Source organism: Atractosteus spatula, chromosome 7 (assembly GCF_055471065.1).
Source record: "Atractosteus spatula isolate fAtrSpa1 chromosome 7, fAtrSpa1.hap1, whole genome shotgun sequence".
Taxonomy (NCBI): Eukaryota; Metazoa; Chordata; class Actinopteri; order Semionotiformes; family Lepisosteidae; genus Atractosteus; species Atractosteus spatula.
The window spans coordinates 4,816,347-4,838,231 of NC_142712.1; the positions used below are offsets into that span (position 1 = coordinate 4,816,347).

The following is a 21,885-nucleotide window of genomic DNA, read 5'->3' on the forward strand; positions in this document are numbered from 1 at the left end:
CCAATTTATTTCATTATAAACATTTATTTTCCATACAATATTTGTATGGAAATATTTGTTGTTACCTTTAGTAATGTTTATTTTTATGTGTTAAAGGAATATGCATCAAAGAAAAATACTCTGAACTTTATTTGCTTTTCTCTATACAATTTTTCTCTTTTACAAATATATCAATTACATCCATTACAATTACACAGTTCTGGCTTTGTCTTAAAAGCATACACCTATAGAGAACATTTTAAGAGGATCTGTGTACAAAACAATAACTTATATATCCTAGTTAAAAAGGTGAACCAACACAAACGAAAACTAAAAAAAAAAATATAAAAAGGAAACAGCAGGAAATTAAGGTATTTTTTAAGTGCTGAGCAACCACCATCCTCCTAGGCAATTTGAAATGAATTGCTAAGTTATATGACCTGTGTGCAGCACATTTTTTTCCAGACGGCTGGTGTAAATGCTTGTGTACCACAGCTAGCACAGAAAAGGTTTGGCTTGCACACTTATACTGATGCAGGAAAAGAGGCCCAAGGCGGGCTCGTGCTCTGGATGGGACGCTGGCGCGGCAGAGTGGACACAGACCCACGGAGCCTGTGGGGACGCCAGTTACACTAGCCCAGCATGTCTCTGGGAGGCAGGCAGGCAGAAACGTAGAGCACCTGGGTAAAACACACATGGACACAGGGGAGAGCACGCAGACTCCACCCAGATGGCCTTCCCAACCGGGAATTGGAAGCAGAAAATGTGAGGATGCAGAGCTGACAGGCACCTACTGCTTCCTACACACACACACACACCTCCTACACACCCAAGGCCTCTGCAGCCTTGGGGATCATCATCTGACATTTTTATCTTCTTGCTTTGTTCAGAGCACTCAAACCCGCAGCCCCCTCCTGAGCAGAGCCCCGGCGCAGCTCTGCCTCTCCGAGCAGCTGTCTGGGGTCAGGAAGCCCTCCAGCCACTTCATACAAAGAAGTTTTTTTTGTATATTACTGAAGCACACATTCTAGCTGCCTGCTCAGCATGAATACAGTTTGTGTAATGTCATGGCAGTATGGAAGGCGGAGCAAGCTTTACAAGAACGTGTCCCAGTGAGTTTCAAGCCACACACATTCATTCACCCACCAGATCACTCAGAGAACTTTAACAGAACTGCCTTTATAAACAGATTTAATGTCAACAATTAACATTTCTTAAAATATATATCAAGTAAAATGTCTTATTCTTACTCCCCCCCCCCCAATACAATCCAAAACATTCCCACACCAAAAGCCAGCATGTATATACACATTATGAAAATATGAAACTAGGAAACACTGGGTCCAACACTGCAACTAAACAATCACACACAACAGCGTTTTGTTTTCGCTGCTGCAGACAGCACACCACCGTGGAGTTATTCACATTGTAGAGAGTCCCCGAGGTCATTCAGTAAGGGCGTCAGCTCTCGAGGAAGAAAGACTTTACTGCAAACATGTCAGAACAACCTTAGAGGATGCAAACTAAAACTATTTCAAATCTAATTTTAATCAGACATGAAGGGGTTCTTCATTCACAAAGCCCAATCTCAGTGTTTGGATGTTCAGGAAACACAGAGCTATGTGGAAAACGTGGATTGAAATATATTGGAAGAGAGGCATAAAACACAGGAGTGCAAGACCCCCATTTACTTCTACAGCTCAAAACAAAAATCAATGCCCACCCCCCAAATTTAAAATAACTGCTTTATTTCAAGACCTCAAGTTCCCCTTTAAGCATGAAACAGAATTTGTGACATGCTGTTCACTACACAAGGGAATCCTGGGAAATGCAGAGTAGACAGCTTCTCATTTTGCTTTTAAAAACAACCCACTTCATCTGTAACAAAAGGCAAACAAATTTCAAGACCTACTGGAGAAGACTGCCTCAATGACACTCTCTTCTAGTCCTTGCAAAATAATGCAATATGCAATCACAAGCACAGCACAGATGAAAGAACCGAAACATCCCACTCCAGCTACTAAAGTGATCGTTCCACTAAAGCAATCAAATCAAACTGGAAGCCACATGACCAGCTGATTTTAGGCCAACTTTCCCGCTAAATCCTTCAACTTCAAGAGAGCGCAACTGAAACAGCCACACCTCGTGCTCCTGCTGAGCTCCAGCTGCACCCCTCTGGCAGGCAGACCCCCGTTTCTGAAGGCCCCGCAGGGGAGGCGCTTGAGCTTAAACTCATCTGCCACAGTTCTCAGAGATGTTCAACAGGGGAGGTCAGGAGGCGTCACCTGGTCGTGAAAGTCAGCTCTGCTGGTCACGGGATTACCGGTCATGTGGATTCAGTGCTGGGGTCTGGCGGGGGTCTGTCCAGTCGTACAAGATGGCCACCGTGCTGTGAAATGAGACGCGCCAGAGAACACAGGCAGGACCACTGTTGCAATGCTCAGCACCGCTACAGCCTGCATCAGCCTGTGCACGTGCGGCTATATCAGCGGACCCCAGGCAACAGAACCTGTCCCTCAGAACTCCGCTGAGCGCAAGTGGATCCTGGATTCAAGGAGACCCACTCAGCAGATCAGTCACAGTGCCAGTTTGTTACTGCTGACTCTACAGCCGGACAACGACAGACTGTGGCACATTGAAACCTCTGCAATGTGCCAGCTGCCTTTCGCCTTTCCATTTCTGGAAAGTGCAGGCTGCTGCAAACCCGCCACATAAACCTTCTCTGTGGGCTGTCTCCACGCACACCTGGGTGGGAAAATAAGCCCCTAACGCATCTGTGGTCGGCCCGCTGTATACAAGACGAACGACCCACGCGGTGAAGTGGGACCACTGGGGAGTTCACTACTTCCCCACCTCAGGGAGACCAAAACTGACATCACAACTAAAAAGAATCTGTCAACATCCCCTACTTCTGTGAGCACTATATATATATAATCTACACAAAGACACATATGTACATACTTAACACGTTAACATATCAACAACAGCGGTGGGCAAGGCAATATCCCATAAGGGAGAAGAAGAAAGAACTAAGAAGCATGGGAAACAACAGAGCAAAGAAAGTCACGGAGGGTTTCAGTGAGATACACCCGCACTGAGATTTCAATTCGAGTCAACAACCCTGGGGGAGAACAAAAATGGGGATCTTTTAAGGTGCAAAACACTTGAAGCCAGCTAAGTGCTCTCTCTGCGATCTCGGATCAACCCTGTGTAATGCTTGAGGCCCTGTCAGCGGGCAGCTCTCGGGGCAGGGCCCTCGGCGCCGCGCGCGAGTCGGCATGGGGCCGGGCCGGGCCGGGCCGCCCCCCGCCCCGTTCCCAACATGAGCACGAGAGCCGGGCCGGCCCCCTCAGTCCGTGGGCACCATGTCCTTGTGGTGCCTCATGATGTGCTGGTTCTTCTCGGAGGGCCGGCGGAAGCCCTTGCTGCAGTACTCGCAGCGGTGCGGGTAGTCCTTGGTGTGGATGGAGATGACGTGGCGCTTGAAGCCCGAGGCGTCGCCGGTGCTGTAGTCGCAGTACTGGCACTGATAGACGCGGCGCTCCCGGTGCGCCTTGCCGCCGCCCTTCTTCAGCTCGCCCCGCGGCCCGAAGGGCTTCCTGCGGCGCTTGCCGGGGTAGGGCTGGTCCTTGGTGTGGACCGAGAGGATGTGCCGGCTGAGGACGAAGGGGTCGGAGATCTTGAAGCTGCAGTGCCGGCACTGGTGGACCTTCTTGCTGCGGTGCGCCGCCATGTGCTTCTTGAGCTCGGAGGGCCGGTGGAAGCCCTTGCCGCAGACATCGCACTTGTGCGGGTAGTCCTTGGTGTGCACGGAGATGACGTGCCGCTTCAGGTCGCTGGAGTTGGAGCTCTTGTGGTCGCAGTGGGCGCACTGGTGCGTCTTGGCCTCCTCGTGGCTGAGGGCGTGGTGCAGCAGCTCCTCGGCCTCCGGGAAGGTCTGGAAGCAGCGCTCGCACTTGTAGGGCATCTCCTTGCTGTGCTTAGTCTTTACGTGCGTCTTGAGGTTGGAGGAGTCGGCCGACTTGTACTCGCAGTACAGGCACTGGTAGGGCTTCTCGCCCGTGTGGGTCCTCATGTGCTTCTTCAGCTCCGAGGGGTGCCGGAAGCCCTTCCCGCACTCCACGCAGATGTGGGGGAAGTTCTTGCTGTGCACGGCCAGCAGGTGGCGGTTCAGCAGGCCCTGCTCCGCCGTCTCGTAGTCGCAGAACTTGCACTTGTGCATCTTGGTGGCGCCTTTGTCCCTGTGCACCATCTTGTGGGTGTAGAGCGCGCCGGCGTGGGAGAACTCCTTGCCGCAGTCCTCGCACTCGACGGCCTTCTCGGCTTTGCCGGTCAGCTTGTGCACCTCCATGTGGTTGTGCAGGCTGGCCTTCTTGTTGGTGGTGAAGTCGCAGTCCGTGCACTGGTACTTCTTCTTGTTCAGGACCTCGTGGTGGTTCTTCATGTGCCTCCTGAGAAACCCCCGGGACTTGAACTTCTTCCCACACAGGACGCAGGGATACACGGTCAGGGGCTGCCCGTAAGGCCCGATTATAATGGCTACGGGGGGAGAGGGAAGAGGGAAATCAATGGAAAGGAAATATTTTTATTCCTCTTAATAAACTGCCCTACATAACCACAGGACTCATTCATTCAAGAATTTATTGCCACAGCAACCATCTGCACGGAATCGGGTTCGGCGAGACAGTAACAATCAGCTTCCCCCCCAACACATCTACGCAAACCACCCCAACGCACACCAGACAAGACAGCAACGAGCAGTGCAAAAATCTCAAAATCAAAGAACTGAGAAGGCAGTAACTTGTTAAAATCAGACAGGAAAGGTTTACATGCGTGAAAGAGCCAATGGAAACCCTGCTGTTTGATAATACCTGTCTGGAACTGCCTGGCATCAATCTTCTTCCTGCGTTTGGTCTTCTGCTTCGCCCCCTTCCCAGCGCTGCCGGACTCGTCGATGTGCAGCAGGGCGCTGGCAGCCCCGTTCCTGTTCTCACAGGCCTCGCTCTCGTCGTTACCTGTCAACGGGACCCAGGGGTGACACCGGGCAGCGAGCCGGCGCGGACGGGTCTGGATTTAATAACCATCGCAGAAACGTCTGAACCAGCACCGTTCCCGCAACAGACTCTCGCCGAACGGAAAAAAACACGCGCGCACACTGACCGTAAGCAGCGGCCCAGGCGACGGGCATGAAGTCTTTGCTCAGGACCGTGTTGTCGTACTGCTGCTCGTGTGTCATCGCCTCCTCTCCACCAACGACCACCTCCATGTACACCTCGCCCCCCACCTCAGCCGCATCTGGGTAAGAGAGACGGGGGGGGAAACATTATTTGCATGCTTGGAATTAGTCGATGCCAGAAGAGCTGAATCTTAAAAACAGCTGGCGATTCCAAACGGAGTGGATGTACACTAAGCAAACGATTGGAAGAACACACCTTCTGAAAGAATCACGCAGCCGTTCTTAAAACGCAAGCTTAGTGAATTACCTAGAAGATGTATTAAAACACAAGGGGTTTTATATAGTGTATGCTCTAGGTTACAATCAAATAATATTAAATTTAATATTATTAAAAAATATTAAAATTATTTTTTTCCTCTCCTTTGTTTTAAAATAACTATTTTCACAGTAAGGACAACAATCGACAGTATGTGCTTGTCTTGTGTGAGAACACCACAAGACAGGCTGTAAATGATAAATGGTCAAATTGCTTGTTTAGTTGTTAGTAACCAGTACCTTGCCTGGCCCTGATGATATCAGCTGACTATAAACCAGGGTACCCAATTCTTGCTCTGAAATAGCACTTTCCAGCAGGATTTATAGGTCTGTCTAAATCGCCAGCATAAGAAGAACAAAGAAGCACTTCAATAAAGCAAACGAGCTCAATTAGGCAATTAAAGGCTCAGTTGGACTAGACTCCAGGACCAGATTTGTGTGCTCTTGCCCTAGACAGCCCTCACTGAAACACTCAGGCACTCACTGAGGTCTTCTTCATCGGGCTGGGAGCCCTCCACAGTCACGTACAGCATCTTCTCTCTCGTCCCGTGTCCCGACTGCTCCAGCAGCCCAACGCCGTGGTCGTGCTCTGCGTCGCTCTCCTCGATGTCCACCGTGCCACCTGGAAAACCCACAGTACAACTCTGTGTGCAAAAACGCTCAAGCCAACTGGCCGTCCACTGTTCTGCCCACAAGAGAAACTGGGGTATGAGCCCAGACCTCACTCTCTGTTGAAAAGAAAAAAGGGGGCTCGTCTGTGAGGTTTGGTTACCTGCCACTCGGGTGGAATTGTCACACCAGCGGCAGTTTTCGAAAAGAGCAGGGGTGCCCTGGCCAAATTTCCCCCTGGCCTTTACCAATCATGGCCTCCTAATAATCCCCGTCTCTGAACTGGCTTCATCACTCTGCTCTCCTCCCCACTGAGAGCTGGTGTGTGGGGAGCAGACTGCCGCACAATGGCTGCTGTTTTGCATCATCCAGGTGGGGGCTACACACTGGTGGTGGTGGAGGGGATCCCCATTACCTGTAAAGCACTTTTGAGTGGAGTGTCCAGATAAGCTCTATATAAGTGTAAGCAGTTAATAATTATCAGCATCAGCACCCCCAGCTTTTATTGAACGCGTACACCTGCTCCCAGCCAATTTCTCTTGGGCAGGTAGTAATCCTGGAGTCCCTTACCCAGGTCTTCCTCCCCCGACTCGGCCTTAAAGATGTACACCTTTATAACCTCCCCCCCGTCCTCCTTGGGGGAGGGCGCCTGCTCCTCTGCCCCTGCGTCCACGGCGATCTCTCCACTGCCGTGCTGCACAATTTTATCAGCCTCGTCCACTGGAAGCCAATGGGAGACACGGCAGGATATTATTTCTTCACACAACGGTCTGCACACATAAAACTAAAGACATAAGGGCTTGTGCTTGCTGATACAATGCAAAACTCTTCAACTCTATTAACAAGGCACCTGTCCCCATTACTAAGATAAAACGAATAATTTCTCTGCTTTTACTGACATCTAGTGCACAGAAGAGGGTAAGGCTCTCTGATAGAGCTGAGGTACGGCTCGATTGCTTCCCAAACCCCCGTTTCCTCGGACTCCTTCTCCCAGCTGCCTTCCTCCGGGAACTCACGGGATATCATGAGGTAGTCCCCGCAGGCGGTCCGGTCCTGCTCGGCGCCGATGGCCCCCGCAGGGTCGCATTCCGACACCAGCACCTCTTCAGGAACAACGTCCACCTGCAGAGCCTCCACCGGGATGTCAGCCAGAGCGGCGCCGGTGTGGAGCACCACGCCCCCCGCCTCTGACAGGCCTCCGGCGGGAATCACGCACGCCTCCGCGGACACCCCCTCAGGAGCGCCGCTTCCCAGCATCTCGTCCGGGATGAGCACGGCCCCCGGCCCCTCGGCCTCGGAGCACTGCACGTACTCGGCCACGACGTTCTCGATGGCGTCCTGGATGACCACCGGGTCCAGCTCCTCGGGGCTGAAGCCGTGCACGGCCACGCCCGCGCCGCCCGCCTCCGACACGAACACGGTCTCCTGCACCTCCACGACGATCTCGCCCTCGTCCGTGTGGGCGGCCGCCTGCATCTCTGCTGGCGAGAACCAGATCGGCATCGTCACAGGGACGGCACGGCCCCCCGCCACGGCGCTCCGCAGGCTTCGCAACCTCTCACGGGCCTGGGAGGCTCACGCGCAGCAGTGCAGCTCATCAGGTGGGTGAGGGCCTAGGAGGCTTTCTCTGTACAGCTGGAAAAGCTTGTCGCCCCCCACATCTTCTACTTCTAAGCCCTAGTCTCTGAGGTTTCTAAATCCACTCTGAATAAACTCCAGTGTGTCCAGAATCCAGCAGCCGTCACGTGCAAGTGATCATGTCACCCCTGCCCTGGAGTCCTTGCACTGGCTTCCTGTCAGGTTTCGTGTTTTCAAACCCCTCAAGCTCACCTATAAGGCTTCATGGGTTGGCACCTCAGTACCTGAATGACTGTCTTCCTGCTCCCCACTTTGCAAACTGTGTTAGTCTGATTCTGGTGTTCTGGTCTCCTGTCTGTCCCCCAAGCCCATTTACACTCTATGGGCGAGAGGGCCTTCTCCTGCTGCAACCAAAACTCTTATTCTATCCCCGAGGATATCACAGAGTCACCTTCCCTAAACTCTTTCAAACCCAGATTCAAAACCTTCTTCTTCAGAAGGGCTTTTATTTAATCAGTTCTTTGTCTTCCCCTTCCTGTATTATGTCTGCGTTCTAAACCCTTGTTTTTTAATTGTGCTCATTTTGTTACCTATTCTCCTTGTTAATTATCTCACTCTAAGGCACTTTGAAAATTTACTTTTAAAGGTGCTATACAAAATAAAGATTATTATTATTATAATATTTAAAGGAAATTGAAAGGTTCGTTAAAACTGGGATCAAAGTCACAAGAGCGGGACATCTGTCACCTATAGGGAAACAACCATTAATTGGAAGAATTACCTGACCCATCGAAAAAGATCTTTGGCTCTTGTGGATGCAGTGCCAGCCCAGTCACATCTTCATCCATTGTCTTGACACTTCATTTGTCAGTGGGATCCTAACAATACATTGCAGCCTGATTTAAAATGAATTAAAGCCTGGCTCAAATACAGTAAAAAGAAAGGTATTTCTGCAAACAGCACTGCGGTATTTTTCTACATAGTACAGAAACACTAAACTACATGTAAAATCAACACTAGTGACTAAAAAACTACAACTATAAAATTAGCATGTTTTTCTATGACATTAAGAGGCAAATGAATGGTACGGCACATCGGTTATTAACAAACTGGTCACAAACTCTTGGAACTGGAATGTACATGAATTCTGTCCTGCAGTTTCAATCATATATTTACTTGAAAAGCTACAAATTCTTAATAACAGGTGAACCCTAGAAGCTCTAGGGATAGATCCAATTGAGGCAACTGTCCCCTTTAAAAAGTTGAATTAGAAGACAGTACAGAACAATGTGATACACACTAGTGGAGAAAATCATTCAAATCCACAAAGAGAAAATTGCTTTAACTTTGCAATGGGCCTATTATGTCCATTTTGGGATAATTAACATTGGGGCAGCAAAAGGAAAAATGTACCATAGTGGGTTTTCTTAAACATTAGTAAATAAGCATTAGTTAAAAGAACAAGCGTTATGGAGAACAACTCCAAAGTTACAGAGGAGCCTCAAGCATCACTTGAGCTGAACTTGAGTATCACTGCAATAAAAGTACTAAATTAAGGTATGTAAATATACTTCCCCCTCTATCTATTTATTTATCCACCTATTTATGTATCACATACTATTATTGTGATTTCACGTGATTTTATGTGACTTACGTACTTCTGTGGGAGAAGCCAAAGACAAATGTCCACAGTAGTGGACAATAAAGCATCTATCAAAGTCTTATCTATCTCTATCACTAGAGGGAGTTCTTTTGTAGAACACATTAACTAAGTCCGAACCTAATGTACACATGTGAATGGGGAATTAACACTGTCCCTGTGTTAGTGGCATGCACGAAATCATTGGATCGAACCAATTGAATTGTTAAAAATATTCATATGTGGAATGTGTGCCTGGCTGTTGAAACCAATATTGGATTCATGAACCCATTACTGAGAACTGTCACTGTGCTGTTAACCTGTCAAACATTTGTAAAATCGAACTATAACTGAACAACATATTATGAAATAAGATCTCATATATTTAAAAAAAACGTTACGAGTCCATATATATGACAGAATGCCCAGGTGCACACAAATGACAGGTAATGTCACCTGTCCATACTGTAGCAATTAAACTGAAACTGCAGCTTTATTCTATCCAGTGCAGCAATGTTGTTAGTAAACAGGTTGTTAGAGGTATACGTTCACTGACGGTGGAGGAGACCTCCTTATTAATAACAAGTGTAGCAGAAGTCGCGGATGACAGCTGGCGCTCAGATCATGTCTGCCCCCGCCCACACCGCCTGTCCAAACGGCTACGTTAGCAGATGCTCCGGGCCCCCTTCTGTATATTTCTCGCATAGGCTGTAAAACACGGAGCTAGTAAAATGGCGCCTAATCTGCTCCTCCTATCACACTTCCGTAAAAAAAAAAATAACAACAACAAAACCCGAACACGATCGCCATCTTGGTTTCTCGACCGGGGCCTCCGCTCTCTCCGTTCAACTCAACCAACCGACTTGTTGTTTTTTTTTGCCAAACAAAAAATAAACCCCCACCTTGAATAACACTCAACACATCTACTGTCCCCCTCCCCAAAAAAACATCCAGCAATTAAAAGCGGACCCCGCCAAAACAGACTAAGATGAAACACTCCCGCCCCCTCCTTTCCTCGGAAGAGGCCTACCTGCGGCCTCCTTGCGGCCTGGGCCTCTACGCTAAGCCAAGGCCAGGCCCGGAAAGCCCGCGTCGTGCTTTTGGAAAGAAACACAAAATACAGAAAGGGCCAAAACTCGCATTTCACACCTAAGAAGGGAGGGGGTCGTAGCGCAAAGCACACCAGCGCGGTGCGAAACATACCAGCAGTGCGGTGACCGTGGCGGGGTGGCTGCCCCTGGTCCTCTGGCTTTCCCGAGGCCGTCGCGGCTCCCCCAGACTCGGGCTGGGCTCTATCGGGAGCTGGTGTCGGCGGGGCGGGCCGCTGAGGCGCAGGGAGGGAGGGGCCGAGTCTCTCCGAGCAGCGGCCCCCAGCTCCGCCAGCCCCGCCGTCAGCACCACGTCACTGCCTTAGAGCCGTAGGAAAATGCGGAAGGGGATTGAGAAAGCTGCTCGGCGCCGTCACTCCGGGCAGGCCAAGGCCGGAGGGCTGCTCCGCATTATTCCCGCAAAAAAAAAAAAGGAACCAGCGAGAATGTTTTTATTTTTACAGATCCGTATTGCGGCTTTTCAAGGCCTCGGAACAATTTTCTTGTTTTAATGTATGCCCTGTGACAAAGAGTTCATGGCGGTGATTTTGTTTTAATAAACCGGTGGGAAGGCCACGCTATTAACGTGGAATTTTTTCGTAGATGTTGGTAAAACATTTTTAAAAAGCAAAAATATATATTATTATTATTTAAAGGACGCATTTAAGTAATGGGTAATGAAACTATTTAATGTTAAAATAGTAATACAATCGTATATTTATGGGTCTGAAACGTTTTACATTGTTCCAGTTTTCCGTGCATTTAAATTATACTAACGTGTCACAAATGTAGGATTTAAAACATTTAGGATTAAATACGTAGACGTGTAATGAACTGTTTATTATAAATGGCCGTGTAGTAAATAAACTACGCAGCTGTTTTTTTTATTCGTATTCTTTTTAAACCAATTATTTTATTTTAAAAGTACTCCAATTCCTCAACTATACTAACCATAGCCATTGCATTGCGTCTTTTGATCAACTTTAAATAAAGTGTCAGTGTTTGCAGTAGTCTTGAAGAAATCCACCGAGGTGATGTAATTGAATCACATATCAAGAGGTTTCTTGGGGTTTAATGTTGTCTCTTTTCAAAACTTTTTTTTTTAATTAATATATAGTATATGTAAAGTGACCAGCTTGCTGATGCTTAAACGGTTTCTCAGCCAGGACGAAATCCCATCACTATAGTTCCGCTGTATTCACGCCATCATTTGCATTAATTTTTCGTGCTTTGTCCTCATCTTCCCTGCAACATCACCCTATCAGCCTCAGACTAATTTAGGAGACTGATTGCAGTTATTTATAAACAAGGGGACTCCTTTCGGCCCATTAAGTTCATCCCGATCTCAGGAAATTATCCAGCCACTTTAAATAACTCAAGATCATGCCTTAAACATAAATATTTGTGAGACTGATTTAAGCTCTTCAGATTCTTCATGATTCTGGAATGACCCAGGTGCGGAATAAAATAAGAGGCGAGTTATGAATACACCGAGTTATCATTCAGCTCTGCAGCCCAGTTGAGTGTGTTTAAGAATCCGCCGTCACCAGCAAGTGCTGCTTACACAGATTTCTGTCGTGTGCAAGATCGTTTGCTTTTGCTACACACCTAAATACCGTATTACCAGACAAATCCTGTTTCAAGATGGCAAACGCTCTTCTTAAACAAGACCCTTGGCAGTTTAAAACGTTAAAACGTTCTCCGCCTTTTTTAAAAAAAAATTAGATGACTTCTCCAATGCATTAAGATAAACACATTGCATTTCAGAAAACAGAGCTCTATCAACACCCCCAACCTACTTGACTAAACAGACACCTCTCTCTCACCAGGTCTAAATTAGCCGATTCCAGGTAACTGTCATTTTAGAATTAATACAGAAAACGGCTTATTAATCAACAGGATTTGCAGAAGTCCACCAACACCTCCTGAGAAGGCGTCAAATGTGACTTAGATTAAAGGCAGTTGCCCTATTACAGTATTTTGTGTGAAGAAAAAAAAAAACATTGGAAAAGAGCAAACCTGTGGTTTCCGAAGTTACAGTTTTATAAAATCTGATATTAACATCCATTATTACCAAAAAACACCATCCACGTGTTTATTATAACAGAAGACCAAGGCACCAAACGTTTGTTCAAAAGATTTTTTTAATGGATTTCGTTGATAGGTGTTGACATACTATCAAACCTCTGTGATCCCAAAACTAACCTCTGTTGTGTGTATAAATTATGCAAATCTGTTATGGGAGTTAAACAATTCCATTTAAAAAGCAGAACCCTATGATTCCAGTCCAGACAGTCAGCTTGCATTCTGCGGAGAGCTCCGTGGTTCTGAACAGATGACTTGGGTGGTGTGTACGTATATATATATTCAGCCGGTTAAGGCCACGCATCAGTCGTCGTCCACCGTGGGCTTGATCGTCACACCTCTCCTTATCTGGCCCCAGCCGATCAAACTGGTAACAAAAAAGCAAACAGGCGAAGAGAGAAATTAGAGGACTCGCATTCAGAGCATGCAGTTATGTCAAAAGCATGTTAACTACTATATGGCTAGTAACAATAGCGTACTTGCTGGTATGGTTATGTCCTTACAAAATACTTCTCATAAAACTATGAAACTATTGCAACATCTTTTATCAAGGCTGCAGGGCACTCACGCAGCTAACAGGTGAAGAGCCCCCTACAGTAGATCTGAGGAACTTGTTCTTTCAGGGATCTTTCAGGGAGGGGTTGGTACAGTCCGGAAAAACAACAGAGGCTAAAAAGAGGCAGGAGGTAAAGAAAACTCACCGCCAGTGCTTCTCCACTCTCCGGCTGAGGGCGATCTTCTCCCCCGCCTCGGTGCAGACGGGATTCGTCAGCACGATCTTGGCCAGATCGGCCTTCACCGCGCTGACTCTGCCCCCCGTCGACAGCGAGCCGATGTTCACCATCAGCACCTCGTTCTTGGACAGCTTTTGTACCTGAGGCCGGGGGGGGGGGGGGAGATTTGATTTTCAATCATAAGAACACAATAATGAACAAATACTAGATTCTGAGGGGTGGCGGCTTCTCCGCAATTTAACTGCGCTGTGAATCTGCACATTCGAGACGAGGGCAGCACACTGCTACTCGCTGTGTGCGTATCCCAACACATTTCACACCACAGCAAGGATGACCAAAACATCTCCAAAGCACTGCTAGGCTGTGTATGAGAGGCTGCAAAAGTTAAATACTTGGGACACTAAACCTAAAGGAGTTTGTTACAAAAACACTTAAGGTTTCACAGACCACTACTAGCACAAACAAAAGCCTGCTTTCAACTAGTAGCGCTATAATCCGTTTCCATACATGGGGCATACAAAGATAACCTGGCTCTCTCAGTCTTTGCCACTACAAGATGAGAGTCTAACCAGAACTGAAAACACTGCAGCTGGTTCTCCAGGGAGAATTCTTGATCCACACTAAAAACCTTTGGTATACGCTGAACTTTTTCCAAGTCATGATTTTAATCCTTAATCTCGCCGAATGCTTCCACGGCTTACGATGGTTAAAATAACGAACTGCTAGATCAACCTGATATTGCATGTGGAAAGAGTTAAGCAAGGCAGAAAGAAGCAGTCCTTTTTGGGTCAGCCTTGTTTTGGTGAGTTGTAATAAAGTGTTAAACAGTGGTAACGCGATTGAGTTTCTTAAATATAATTTATCTGGAAAATCTTTTTTCCCTGGAGGGCTCCCCCTCAGCTCACAGCAGCTCAGAGCCGCAGATACATCTTCATTCCTCTCCTGTTTGATCTTCTGTCTAGGCCTGCTGTGTGCCTCTTTGTTCAACGTGTTTCACTACAGGTTTGCAGTAGCTCTGGTTCCGAGGTCTGAGGATTTTTATTTTTATCCACGTTGTTGTGACAGTTAGCGAGGCCAGAGCCTCACGCAGCTTCACACACCTTGGCCGCCTTTTTGTCCCCCTCAGTGCGCACGCCCAGCAGCCTGCGCAGCAGGAAGAAGGAGATCTCCAGCTCGGTGAAGATCTCGGGCAGCGCCCCCACAGCGCCCAGGACCTGGCCCACCATGCGATCCGCTCGGCACAGCGTCGGGTCGATCTTTGTGCCCACACCTGTGACACAGTGAAGCACACGGTCAAATCATCCCGCGTCTCCCAGCCCTGCCTCTCGCACCCGGAGCTTCAAACAGGCAGGAATTAAAAAGAAGTATCCGCACCGATCAGGCCCCCAGGAGCAGCATACTGCAGGTCGTTGTGCTCCGCGAACAGCGAAACGATCTTGGAAAAGATGGGTTTGCACATGAGCTTTCCCTCATGGTCCTTTGACACGATGCCCGGCCTGACCTCTATCTCCTGACCCACCTGGGAAGAGAAGACCAAGACCGTGATCAAGGGGGCGCACAACCACTCAAGGGTCTTTTCCAGACTTTGGTGATGGCCCCTGTAGCCAGCTTCATCTAACACAACGTGACAAAGAACTAAACTGATCACATTAAGCCAACAAACAGATCGATTATGTAGTTAAGGCACTCCAGGCCACCAAAACATGTACCCCATAACCCATTGGCTTTCTAGGCCTGGAAGCTAACGTTTTAAATACTACTGCTGCTGCTGCTATCCTCAGCAGGGTAGAAAATGCGTTATTCCTACATAAAAAAAGCCTTTTACTTGAACAGGAAAAAAGATCACAGCTCCACAACACTCTTTCTCTTGAACAATCAAGAAAAAACAATTAAAGCTCTGTAGCCTGGTGAGACGAAAAACAATACTGCAAGGAATCTACATCACAAATACCATAGCTGAAGGGTGATACTGAGCATTAAGTGTGACTTTAAAGGAAACAAGGAAAAAAGAAAAACTCACAAATGAATAAGGGCGCATAAAGAGATGCAACTGCAACATGGGAGAATTTGCTTTTCCGTCCAGTCACAGGGTTATATAAACGCACCAACGTTAAAATTAGAGTCTCACCTTCAGGACTCCTTTCAATATACTCCCTCCGGCAACACCACCCTTAAGGTCGTCCACCTCACAGCCCGGCTTGTTCACATCGAACGACCGGATGACTGGCAAAGAACACAGAGCACAGCTTAGAGCAAGATGAACCCCCTAGCACTGGTATTGGAAAGGAAAAAAAACATCTCAAAAGGTTAAGGTTTGAGAATGCCCGACAGCTTCCATCTCCAGCCCAAACCTACCCCCAAAATCTGCCCAGTTAAGATAAAATATAAAATAGAGGAAGACAGAGCGATATATTCAATAATGATTTGCATTAAGGGAAAAATCAGTATATTGGAGTCTGAATTCAGACATCTCTGCAGTGAGTTGCTCCTAATATCTCTAAATCAGGAGTCAAACTCAGTTCCTGGAGGGCCTGGCGTGCTCCGTTTTTTGCTGGAACCTCAGCAGTCATTTAAACAATGTTCTTGAAATAGAAACAAAGTATTTATCTGAAGGTCTTCTCTAGCTGGGGAAAAATGCACATTAGCAGAAGCACCGTTACCTAACTGCACTTCAGAACTCCTTCAGAGCCATGCTGAAGTATTGACAACTATGCTGCTAACTGGATAATTAGACCGGCTATATAATGGAGCTCAGATGGAACAAAAGCCAGAGTCCGCTGGGCTCTCCCAGAGGGTGGCGGCGGCGGGGGCGTCTCTACCGATGAGCCGGGGCTCCGAAATGAAGTCGCGGATGGGCACGGGGATCTTCTTCACGATGTATTCGCACACCACCTCGATGTTGTACTTCAGCTGGGCGGAGATGGGGATGATGGGGGCTCCTTCCGCAACCGTGCCTGGGAAAGGAAACGGCACGTACAGTCAGGGCGGTTAACACGAAGAAAACAAGGGAGAATCGACGCTGCACACGAAGCGGCTGTCCCCGCGTGACTCCGCAGGCTACTAAAACTCATGTTTAGACAACCCCTTTACAAAAAAACTGACGGGGAGTTAATCAATTAGTCCAGCAGATCGTTCAGCTCACTAGCATGTGAATCAATCTGTCTCTAAATTATCACTAAATGTTGTTTTTATTCTGACAGGCTTAATGCAGAAAACTGTCTTGGGACATTAGAAGAATACATCCAGACTCAGCGGTCTTGTGTAGGGTGATCTGAAGACAGCAGGATCAACCTAAAGAACTATGACTCAGTTTGCAGAGGCACAGATAAGACATGTGTCCAATTCGGGGGGGCAGGAGCCCAGTCCTTACCCTGCACAAACGCCAGGATCTGCTCATACTGCTCCTTGGCCTGGCTCTCTTTCACCAGGTCGATCTTGTTCTGCAGGATCAGGATGTGTTTCAGCTTCATGATCTCAATGGCAGCCAGGTGCTCAGAAGTCTGGGGCTGAGGGCACGACTCATTGCCAGCTGGGAGGGAGAAGGAAGGAGGGGGAGATTGCTCTTTCACTACACACCTGAAAGGGTGTAAACAACACCTGAACTTGACCCTTTGAGAAGAAGGCCCAGGGATACAGGAAAATGAAACATCAGGATGTAAAATAATAGCCCGATGGTGGATTTAGCCACTTTCATTTCTTCTTACCATTACAGAATATCTTCTTTAATAACAATGCAGTTACCAGTAAGACAGAAAAAATTATTGAAAGCCAAATACTGCCTAGCAGTGGTTCTCTGTCCTGGTTCAAGGGGACCTTATGTCCACTGAACTTGAACTTGAGCTTGAGCTTTATTGCCATATGTAACCGGTACAATGGAATTCTTATTCCTCTCGATTGTTAAAACAAGCGCAAAAACACAAAGTGCAGACAGTGCATCAAGACAATAGACAATGTACAAGTAAACAGTAAACAGTTTGAATTTAAACAATGCAGACGTGTAAACAATGACTGGAGATGTGCAATAAATCAATAAGAAATCATAATGAGGTAGATGGTATAGGTGTGGTCCGAGGGGCATGAAAAAATATGGAACGCTTCACGAATGTGCGTGTCATCTTTGCGCAGGGGCCATGCTAATCTTCTCTGTATCGTTCCAATTTCAGTATATGTGCTGCTGAAGCAAGCACTCCATCTGCACGCTTAATCACTACGGCTAAGGGGTGCCTGAAACCGATCTTTTTCCTGCACAGTGTTTTATATATCATGAAGCATGGAATACCGTAAAGCACAGAAGACTATTTCTACACACAGAACTTTATGCTCTCTCCACAATTTGCTAAGGGAGCAACTTCTTAATTATTTCTCACTAAACAGCTCATAACTGGAGATGAACTGATGATACACAGACACAGGTGACAAAGACCCCTGTAACAGACACAGGGAGTCAGTGTCTTTCCTTCTGGGTAGTTTCAGCTCACACACCTGAATAAGAGCAGTCCCAAAAGTCACTAATCAGCACAGGGTTCAAGCAAAATACTGAATGAGTTTTGCATCTGAAGAGCTAAAAGTAAAATTTAAAAATGCTCAAACAGCAAACAAAAATGAACTGGCCCTTGATAAAGAACCCAGCTATAGCACCAAAACAGAAGAGACAGACCTACCCAGGAATGGGATTGAGGATCACTGTGCACTTTTGAAAACAAGGCCTGAGGGCATAAAAAAGCCTAAACGAGCATGCAGACTCATCACTGGCAGCAGTGAGCCCAGGTGATTAAGGGCCCAGCTGTTACAAACCCCAGCAGAGGTAGGTACTGCAGGACCCAGACTGAGGACCACAGCTGTACAGAAGACAGGATGGAGGGAAACGTTACCTATCAAGAGCAGAGCGGCGTCCATCACAGCAGCCCCGTTCAGCATGGTGGCCATGAGAATGTCGTGGCCGGGACAGTCCACGAAGGACACATGCCTGCCGGGGGGAGGGACACCAAGTTCAGCCACGTTGGGACACCATGAACAAAGCAAGAGCTATAAAAAAAACCTCATCACGCTGAATCCAGGCAGTCTACTGTACTGCGTGCAAAAAGGAGATAACCTTAAACCCTGCAAGAGTCTCTAGAAAAATAAAACACACCAGCCAAGTAAACTGATAACACTATATGCAACGGCAGTGTGAGAGAGGAAGCCGGCGAGAAATGAGATCAAGGTTACAGCAGTGGATGAAAAGCACCTGGATTTGTACTCTCCTGTACAGGCAAAGCAAAGAGGACTGTTCTGCGGTAAGATCAAGACAGCTGTGTTGCTCCCAGGCTGGCCTGCCCGTCACTGACCTGACCAGTTTGAAGTTGCCCTTCGTCCCTGGGATATCTGTGGGAAACTCGTCTGGAGTGCTGCTGCCACATGACCGGTAGCACTCAGGCCTGGGGCAGTTGGGGTCGTCTAGCTTGTAAACCTGAGAGGATGAAATGAAAACGTCACACTGAAGTACGCCTCTGTAAAGAACTGCTCTGGGACTATAATCGCGCCACGCCATGCTATAATTTTAAAAGTGTGAAGAACTTTGAGAGGGAGCTCATTACAGGAAAATACAACATAAACATAAAAAAACGTACATTTCAAAAGACCAAAAAGCATCGCAGCTCGTTTTTGAAAAAGAATGTCAAGTCTTTTTCAGACATTCAGACGATCACAACACCCCTTCTGCTGCCCAACACGACAGAACAAACGGACTAAAATAACTGCATGTTTGAAAAGTACTAGGAAAGGACTGGGATTCCCAGTCTCTATCCCAGTCCTGGAGTAACTCCCTGTCTGTTACTTTTTATTCCAATGGACACTTAATTCCAATCTGCTTACTTGCGCAGGCTTTTTGCTATACAGCCAGGCCGGAATTTTAAAAATGCCTGTCTCCTCTGGATTTTGCTCAAGCTCAGTAAGCTCGTGATTAGGAACTTAATACTTTTTTTAGGCCTTTTTTAAATATGCTTTTAGGTCTTAAAATGCTGGATGAAACTTGGAACCTTGTCCTAATTAGCGACTTTCAGGACAGCCCCTCATTCAGGTGTGTAAGCTCAAATATAACCAATTGGGCATTAATAACTTTATCTATATAGCACCTTCCATACATTAAAATGTAGGTCACAGTGCTTTATGGAAACATAAAATGATAAAGCTTAGAGGACGCATCACACAAATGGTAAATATAAAACAATGATGACAATCGCTACAATAGCAACAGCAAATACAAAAAATAAAGAGACAAGCCAAAATACAGACTCTGTGACACTGTGGGAGATAAGGAGAGACTGCATCAAGTTCTGTGCGCTGACGCGGTAAGAAATTTGGATGAGCTGGAGTATTTGTGAAGCCAAGGACTAAGTGCAGGAAAGTCTAAACCAACAAACACCAGTTACAAGCACTAATTAACACTAGTGTGAAAGGGGTTCAGGTAGAGAGCTGCATGAGCACGCGTGTGTTAAGGGTCATTCAATGCTGAACTCAAGGTTGCGAGTGTTTCAAGGCCCTGTGGGAATAAGAGCCAGCAGATACTGGGGTGCCATGAGACAAGGGCTCAGAACCACTGTGTTAGGCCATCAACCATCGCGATTAGCCGTCACAAACCGCTCAGAGCCAAACCGATTCTCACCTTTGCATTTGCGTAGCCAAGCTTGATGGTGATATTCCTCTCCAGCTCATTCTTAAACCTGACAGTGTGAACGCCCGAAATAGCTTTCACGACTGTCGACTTCCCATGGGCTACATGACCAATTGTACCTGAAGAAGAGAGCACAGGTCAGTCCTCCCTAATCAACGTCACCCAATAACCCAAGTGATGTAAAAATCATAGGTCTTGCCCAACCAACTTGTTAGATTACAAGTGATCAAACAATAAAAGTAATAAATACACACAGGGCAAACAATGCGTTGCCCTGAGATTTTCAGAAGGCTTCTGATAATGTTCCTCCTAACCTAATTCTCAAATGCAGGCAGCAGACATTCAGGGAAATGAATCTGGATTGAGAAGTGGTTATTAAATAGAAACACAGGGCATGAAACAGAGGTGAACAGTCTAAGCTGAAGTGATGTAATCAGTTGGGGGTACTGCCAGGGTCTGTACTAGGACCAGTGCTCTTGGGACTTTATATAAATGATCTATAAAGTTAATAAACTAATAGAGTTTGCAGATGATACCAAACTTGTACATACAGTTAAAATTGAAGCACTTAATTCCAGGAATGTTCTATTAAAATAACTAAATAAGATTCATTTAGAATACTGTGTAAACATTTGGCTATGATATATGAAAATACTGCTACTCTGGAGTCAGTCCAGAAAAGAGAAAGCAGAATCTGCTGAGCCTCAAGGGAAACTCCTATACTGACATACTGAAAGAACTGAAACCTTTTTCATGACAGAACCTATTACAAGTAATCAAAAGCCACAAAAGGCACTGACCAATTAATAATTACATTATTAATTAATTGCCAACTAGAAAGCAGGCCTGTAATGTGCACCTGTTGGTGCTTATTATTACTACAACCGACGGCGTGTTAGGGTTTCATCTACCTGGAGAGATCCAGTCACTTACCAATGTTAATTGTGGCTTGCCTACTGATGATTTCTGGCGAGAGGGGAGTTAGCTTACCCACATTCTGTAAAAGGGAGAGATGATTAAACCGGCTGTCAACAGAGAGACAGTCATTTCAAAAAGAACGACAAAAAATAAATGACTTGCTGGCTTCTGAACAGCGGATGACTTGGGTTTTATAGACAGTGAGGGGTGACACAGTAGGCGACACAGCTTGTGAACAGACAAACCCATTTCTAGCCTTCTAAAGATACAGGGATCAACCCGTCTGTTTTCTTGTTGGCACATTACTTAAATCAACGATAACTTCTGCTCAGCAGACGATGAAAAGACGGGCGGTTAGGACTCAACGGATTTGGGTATCTGGCGTACACGTCTGCGAAAACAAACGCCGAAAGGACACTATTGTTCAACTACCCCCCTTCTCTATAAACAGCAGCAGAATAATCGACACTGGGAGAGCGTGGCATCCGTGCTTTTCCACACGGAGCTTAAAATCCCAAAACAACGGACCGCACGATGTTAATTTTTTTTTTCTGTTTTAATGATGCCCACACCCAACCCACGCCGTCTCCGAGCTGCCGTAGGGTCCTGACCGCACCGCTCTCATGTGCGGCTCCGCTACGCCGGGTCTGCCCCGGCCCCGGACACCAGCCCCCCGGCTACCCAACCTCACACCGCCCCGCTCCCGGCAGGGCTATCCCGGGACGGTCAAGACGGCCGGCGCCCGGCTCCCATTCACAAAAAGGCAGGCACTCACCAAAGTACTGAGATCTTGCCTGGAAAGATGAGGCTGCCCCAGCGTTACTCCTGACTCGTCGCCCGCCATCTTGAACGAAAAGGGAAATATTGTAGTCCGAGGCGTTTGCCTGACTTCCTGTTTTTATGGAGGAGTCCTTAAACCCCCTTCTTAAAAAAAATAGGCAAAATGTCTTGGGTTTCCTTCACTCCGATGTTAAATGCGAATCAACCGGCGCTCTTTTTCAGGTTTGTAGGATATGATGACTGAAGGAGTTTTATCGCAAAGGGAGCGCGGGTCCTTCGGTTGAGGGGTGATGCAATATCCTCAGTACGTCACGGAAGACGTCACTCCGGTT

General features: G+C 47.0%; 2 protein-coding genes and 1 non-coding gene across 4 annotated transcripts; all 3 read right to left on the minus strand.

Annotated features, from left to right (window-relative positions):
- Positions 1-112: 112 nt before the first annotated feature.
- zfx (zinc finger protein X-linked) lies at positions 113-10,629 on the minus strand. Of its 2 annotated transcripts, none has more exons than XM_088920763.1 (8): positions 10,500-10,629; positions 8,439-8,535; positions 7,096-7,560; positions 6,650-6,799; positions 5,955-6,092; positions 5,140-5,274; positions 4,851-4,994; positions 113-4,518 (listed from the first exon to the last, which is right to left on the minus strand). In XM_088920763.1, the coding sequence occupies exons 2-8, from the start codon at positions 8,503-8,505 to the stop codon at positions 3,329-3,331; spliced, it is 2,289 nt and encodes a 762-aa protein (XP_088776889.1). In that variant the 5' UTR covers positions 8,506-8,535; positions 10,500-10,629; the 3' UTR covers positions 113-3,328. The 2 variants fall into 2 exon arrangements, with proteins under 2 accessions (XP_088776889.1, XP_088776890.1); XM_088920764.1 differs by having other exon boundaries at positions 7,096-7,557; positions 10,500-10,627.
- Positions 10,630-12,510: 1,881 nt separating this feature from the next.
- eif2s3 (eukaryotic translation initiation factor 2, subunit 3 gamma) lies at positions 12,511-21,871 on the minus strand. The gene is made up of 12 exons (XM_088922418.1): positions 21,549-21,871; positions 20,789-20,852; positions 19,847-19,974; positions 18,531-18,652; positions 18,075-18,169; positions 16,574-16,732; positions 16,023-16,157; positions 15,332-15,426; positions 14,578-14,722; positions 14,304-14,473; positions 13,171-13,343; positions 12,511-12,836 (listed from the first exon to the last, which is right to left on the minus strand). The coding sequence occupies exons 1-12, from the start codon at positions 21,615-21,617 to the stop codon at positions 12,773-12,775; spliced, it is 1,419 nt and encodes a 472-aa protein (XP_088778544.1). The 5' UTR covers positions 21,618-21,871; the 3' UTR covers positions 12,511-12,772.
- Positions 17,284-17,390, minus strand: LOC148830247 (U6 spliceosomal RNA). The gene has a single exon (XR_016091361.1). It is a non-coding gene; the product is annotated as a U6 spliceosomal RNA (small nuclear RNA).
- Positions 21,872-21,885: the final 14 nt, after the last annotated feature.

What these genes read in the sequence shown, in the direction of transcription:
- zfx (XM_088920763.1), bottom strand. Translation starts at nt 8,505, where the DNA reads ATGGATGAAGATGTGACTGGGCTGGCACTGCATCCACAAGAGCCAAAG. An exon ending in GATCTTTTTCGATGGGTCAG is followed by an intron (nt 7,561 to 8,438) that starts GTAATTCTTCCA and finishes GGTTCTCGCCAG; the next exon opens with CAGAGATGCAGGCGGCCGCC. An exon ending in GTCGGGGGAGGAAGACCTGG is followed by an intron (nt 6,093 to 6,649) that starts GTAAGGGACTCC and finishes TGGGTTTTCCAG; the next exon opens with GTGGCACGGTGGACATCGAG.
- eif2s3 (XM_088922418.1), bottom strand. Translation starts at nt 21,617, where the DNA reads ATGGCGGGCGACGAGTCAGGAGTAACGCTGGGGCAGCCTCATCTTTCC. An exon ending in TATTGAAAGGAGTCCTGAAG is followed by an intron (nt 14,723 to 15,331) that starts GTGAGACTCTAA and finishes TTCTCTTCCCAG; the next exon opens with GTGGGTCAGGAGATAGAGGT. An exon ending in GGGACAAAAAGGCGGCCAAG is followed by an intron (nt 13,344 to 14,303) that starts GTGTGTGAAGCT and finishes CCCCGGCCTCAG; the next exon opens with GTACAAAAGCTGTCCAAGAA.